General features: G+C 32.9%; 1 protein-coding gene across 2 annotated transcripts in view; it reads right to left on the bottom strand.

Moving 5' to 3' along the window:
* Positions 1-3,551, bottom strand: part of TNFSF13 (TNF superfamily member 13) — a 28,190-nt gene extending 24,639 nt beyond the window's left edge. The window contains exon 1 of one of the 2 annotated variants that reach the window (XM_075343213.1): positions 2,972-3,551. In XM_075343213.1, coding sequence (XP_075199328.1) covers positions 2,972-3,154 — 183 coding nt within the window. In that variant the 5' untranslated portion in view covers positions 3,155-3,551. The remainder of the gene's footprint in view (positions 1-2,971) is intronic. The other variant, XM_075343214.1, reaches the window with a different exon arrangement.
* Positions 3,552-6,000: the final 2,449 nt, after the last annotated feature.

Raw genomic sequence — 6,000 nt, forward strand, 5'->3', positions numbered from 1 at the left:
GGGTCCCAACAATATACACAACACTTGTGATCATACTATTGTCATGAGACCATATAATTAAGTAGCAATTGTGTATAAGTGAAGAAATCCTTTATACAAGTATATACATACTGATGAGCAAAAGGGTAACAATGTCTTGAACTCTTGCCTTTCAGGCCCCATATCTCACCATCCTCTACAGCTTTGAGTATAAAGCGACCTTCATTTTATAGACAATCATCTTGGCTATCTCATACATAAATTTTAGCTTGCAGCTATTTGGCATATGATTAGTTCTGCAGATTCTTGTCAGGTCACTGCATTGTTACTGTTTTGCTCCTAAAATTCTAAATTTTAATCTTTTTATTTTCTTAGTATGATGTGAATTCACCTTTTGGCTTTCACCTCTGCCTGAACGCTTCTGTACATGCTCTCCATCAGATTCAGGCATGTCTTGACTGAAATCTGACCCCAGGTCTCTTTTACACGTTCCCAATGTTTGGGTATGGTGTATACTGGTTGGCTCACTTTGGGTATGTTTATAACTTTTTCCTCAAATCTACCTACATGTGTTGGATTGGGTTGAGGTCTGGGGACTGTGGGAACAATCCAACTTCTCTACTTCATTGTCATTGAACCATTTCTTCTCCATTTTTGCGGTATTCTTCGGATCGTTGTCCTGCTGGAATACTATTTATTTATTTATTATTTATTATTATAGCGCCATTTATTCCATGGTGCTTTACAAGTGAGAGAGGGTATACGTACAACAATCATTAACAGTACAAGACAGACTGGTATAGGAGGAGAGAGGACCCTGCCCGCGAGGGCTCACAGTCTACAGGGAATGGGTGAGGGTACAATAGGTGAGGACAGAGCTGGTTGCGCAGTGGTCTACTAGACTGAGGGCTATTGTAGGTTGTAGGCTTGTTGGAAGAGGTGGGTCTTGAGGTTCCTCTTGAAGCTTTCCACGGTAGTGGAGAGTCTGATATGCTGAGGTAGAGCATTCCAGAGTATGGGGGATGCACGGGAGAAATCTTGTACGCGATTGTGGGAAGAGGAGATAAGAGAGGAGCAGCGAAGGAGATCTTGTGAGGATCTGAGGTTGCGTGCAGGTAGGGAGGAGACAGGTTGTGCATGGCTTTGTATGTCATGGTTAATGTTTTGAACTGGATTCGTTGGGTGATGGGAAGCCAGTGAAGGGATTGGCAGAGTGGCGAGGCTGGGGAGTAGCGAGGGGAGAGGTGGATTAAGCGGGCCGCAGAGTTTAGGATAGATTGGAACGATGAAAGAGTATTGGAAGGGAGGCCAGAGAGCAGGAGGTTGCAGTAGTCGAGGCGGGAGATGATGAGGGCATGCACTATGTCATCCTTTTCTTACCCATAGTATTCACGTGTGTGAAGTAACTTGTCTTGTAGGATCCTCACATATAGCTCAGAATTGACAACACCATCCATTCTGGTCAAGAATCCAACGCCTTGGCTGTAAACACCCCCGCATCATCAGGCTTCTTCCACCAAATATGACAGTTCCTTCAATTTCTCGATTCGTTAGCCTCTTTTTCTTTGTTTCTATTGGGCCCATTAGCCCCATCAGAGCTGTCTATTGACTTTTGTCTTATGGCTTCAGATCATCCATTTCCAATCTTCTACTGTCCTCATTTCGGACTTTTTTGCAAATTCGAGTCGACACTTCTTAAGATGATGTTGAAGTTGAGGGTTCATCACCTTTTGTCAGGCCACCATTCCATGCTTGTGTAACTTGTATCACACGGTGCTTGGATGAACGTCAGTGCTCTCACTATTATGAAGCAGACGAGCCACCTCCACTGCCGGATGTCACCAGAACTGATAGACCTTGTGATGAGCGACTTGTTGACTCTGATATTTTGCCTGGACGTCATCTCTTGGCTTTTGAATGGCTGGATGGACTTTATTTCTTATTCTTCCACCTGTCATGGCCTCACATAATGCAGTTTGGCAATTTTCTTGGCCGAGAGACCGACGTCGATGAGCCGGATTAGGCTGTTTCTCTTTTCTTAGGAAATCTTCATGGCTGCTCCTCAAATCAAACCAGGGACCTTTCCCTTGGGAATCAGCCTAATAACACCCTGAGCTATTAGGGAATGTGAGAACAGGTTGTACTTTGTAGTCAATAAGGAAAATAATCCAGCCGGGTGCAAACGGTGTTTCTTTATTCGTGCATGAACGAACAGTGCACAATTAACGTCAACGCGTTTCTGGCTTAACGCCCTTCGTCATAACCGTTGTGTAGTATACAGGATGAAAAAGATTTTTCCATCACTAGGAGCAAAACAGTAACAATGCAGTGACATGACAAGAATCTGCAATCATATGTGAAATAGTTCCAAGTCACATTTATGTATGAGATCCATTTTTGATCTAGTTATGGTATCTATTTTTTCATCATTTTATATATCATAAATATCATATTTTTTAGATTTCTATTTTTCCCTCTTTTTGATTTTGTAATAACGCCAGTTTTTATCACACTACAATATTATATGGTTTATTTTTTTTTATCTAGTAATGATTTTATATTTTTATTATTATTATTCTTATTATTATTATTATTTATTTTTATATTATTGGTTATTTGCTGTTATTATAACACAGCATATTTTTTATTCTCTATATGTCTTGTATCTTCATTATATCTACCAGCTGTCGCCATTGTACTATATTAATTCGTGTGTACAAATTGTCCCATTTCCTGTGATCTGTGAATTCTAATCTTCACCGTGCATTACGCGAAGACAAGTTAATATTTGCTGGAGGTGACCTATCAAATCCAACCAGATTACATTACAGCCAAGTTCTGGGGTAATATTAGATAATGGAGTCATAATGCTATGTTTAGAGCGAAGCGTTTACACAGCTCCATGGACCTGACAATGATCGGTAGATGCCCGGATTGTTTGAGAGCAAACCTTGGCTAAAACCAAGCAGAAGATCCCGGAGAAGACACTTACCTCCACTCTGGACTGCTCCTTACTCTTCTGAAATATGGAAAGTTCCTTCTGTAGATTCCCAAGATGGATGGATTGGTAGACCAAAGCAATTAGGCAAAGGAGGACCCCCAGCCAAGACCCCGTCCCACCCCACAAGCCTCGGGCCAAGCTTGGAACCAGGTTGACCGTCACCGAATGAGACATGACTTCCTTGGCAATCAACTGAACGAATTTGCCAAAGGCAGGAGGCTATTCCGAGAGCGGGGTTGGCACAGTGACCCGGAAATTATTGCATTACTCCATCGTAATCCGGCAAAACCTGGTAGAGTTGATGATGTAGAACTTTCTCTGGACACAAGACGAGTAGGAATGCACCACCGAAGGTTTGTGTCCCGGAGATGATGAAAGAAGAGAAACAAAACTGAGCCCGAAAGAGTGAGTCAGTTATCGAGCAATGAAACTGAAAGTGTCTTACACGAAAGGGAATTCCACGAAATTATAAAATCCAGAGAAAGGAGAGAGTGAGATGTTCTCTAAAGAGACCGTCCGAGAGCGAGGAAGAGCTGAAGATGCTGCGAAGAGCTGACGAGCCCAACGGTAGCCTCTACGGATGAATCGCCTCCTCGCTGGGAGTCGCTGATTATCTCTCATTAAAGTGATAAGGTCGAGTTAATCGTTCTTTCTCCTCCATAAATCCATTATAGCCAAGGAGAGCGATGAGTTAAATGACTCACCAGGAAAATCCTATTATGCAAAGCAGGTAATTTTTTTTTTTTCCCCAACAAAGGCCAAGTTCTGCCAAAAACGGTCGCTCCTGCCAAAATAATCGGACACAAGATTTAGGTGATGCAAAAATTAATTGTGGTAGATGCAAGGACGGACTTCAATTCAAGGAAGTGTCAGCTCTGGGGACGAGCGACTCACGTCACAGGCAAACATGAACGAGCCACCCATATCAGTAAGCGACATAATATATTTTTATACTTTTATGTCATTTTTTTTTTTTTACTTTATAGCCTGTATTTTTTTTTCTTTAGTACATTTTTATGTATTTTTTTACTATTTAATATATATTTTATATCTTTTTTTATTGTATTTTTTATACTATATACTGTTATATAGTATAAATTACTGTATCATCTTTATTACAGTCTTATAATTATTGTTATACTTTTATTTACTATGTAATGTGTATTTTAGATTTTTTTCATTATTTTTATACTATATACTTATATAATGTGCCTTTCTTTTTTACTCTATAGCAGATTTTCTTTTTTATTACATTTTTAAACTTTATGGTTATTTTTTTACTATTTAATATGTATTTTACATTTTTTTTATTATTTTTATACTATATACTGTTATATGCTATACTTTTTTAATTTTTTTATTACATTTTTATACTTTGTTTTTTTATTATTTTTTACTATATAATATGTATTTTAGATCTTTTATTTATTAGATTTGTATACACTACAGTTGTAGAGTTTAATTCCTTTTCTACTGTGTGACATATTTTTTATCTTTTTTTTAAATCTTTATACTGTATTGTTATTTTTTTACTATTTAATATGAATTTTAGATTTTTTTTTATATTTTTATACTATATACTGTGGATTTCTTTTCTACTGTATGACACTTTTTTTATTACATTTTTAGACTTTGTTATTCATTTTTTTACTATATAATATGTATTTTCTCTTTTTTTTATTCTACCTTTATACTCTACCGTTATATAACACTTTTTTATTACATTTTTATACTTTATTGTTATACTTTTTTATTATGATATGTATTTTATCTCTTTTTTATTAATTTTTTTTATACTATATAACGTTATATACTGTGCCTTTTTATTTTTTACTGTATAAGACATTTTATCTTTTTTTATTAGATTTATATACATTGTTAAACAATTCTTTTAATATGTAATATGTATTTGATATCTTTTTTTATTAGATTTTTATACTCTACAGTTACCGTATACACTGCATTTCTTTTTTACTGTAAAATACATTTTATCTTTTTATACTTTTTTATAAATTTTTTTACTATGTAATATGTATTTTTTTATTTATATTTTTATACTCTACCATTATTTAACACATTTTTTAATTACACTTTTATACTTTTATTGTTATACTTTTTTACTATATAATATGTATTTTATATTTTTTTTAATTACATTTCTATACATTGGTATAAATTTATTTTACTATGCAATATGTTTTTTATATATTTTTTATTTAATTTTTAGACTCTAACGCTACGGTTATATACTGTGCATTTCTCTTTTACTGTCTGACACATCTTATTTTTTTTTTACTTATTTTTATACTTTATTGTTATACTTTTTTTTTACTGTGTAATATGTATTTTTTATATTATATTGTTATAAACTGTACATTTCTTTTTTTACTGTAAAACACACATTTTCTTTTCATTACATTTTTATAATTTATTTTTCCACTTTTTTTTACTATATAATATGTTTTTTATTTCCTTTTTATTATTTTCTTTTTAATACATTTTTATTCATTGTATTAGATATTTTAGATATTTTATTACTTATATATTTTATATATTATTTTTACTATATGTTTAATATATTTTTATTTATTGTGTTACATGTTTCAGATATTATTACTTATATATTTTGTATATTATTTTTTCCTATATTTTTAATACATTTTTATTCATTGTGTAAGATGTTTTAGATATTTTATTACTTATCGTATATATTTTATATATTATGTTTACTATATTTTTAATACATTTTTATTCATTGTATCAGATATTTTAGATATTTTATTACTTACCGTATATATTTTATAAATTTTTACTATATTTTTAAAACATTTGTATTCATTGTATTAGATATTTTACATATTTTATTTCTTACTGTATATATTTTATATATTACTTTTACTATATTTTTAATACATTTTTATTCATTGTATAACATATTTTAGATATTTTATTACTTACCGTATATATTTTATATATTATTTTTACTATATATTTATACATTTTTATTCATTGTATTAGAT

This window comes from Anomaloglossus baeobatrachus, chromosome 4 (assembly GCF_048569485.1).
Source record: "Anomaloglossus baeobatrachus isolate aAnoBae1 chromosome 4, aAnoBae1.hap1, whole genome shotgun sequence".
In the NCBI taxonomy this organism is placed as follows: domain Eukaryota; kingdom Metazoa; phylum Chordata; class Amphibia; order Anura; family Aromobatidae; genus Anomaloglossus; species Anomaloglossus baeobatrachus.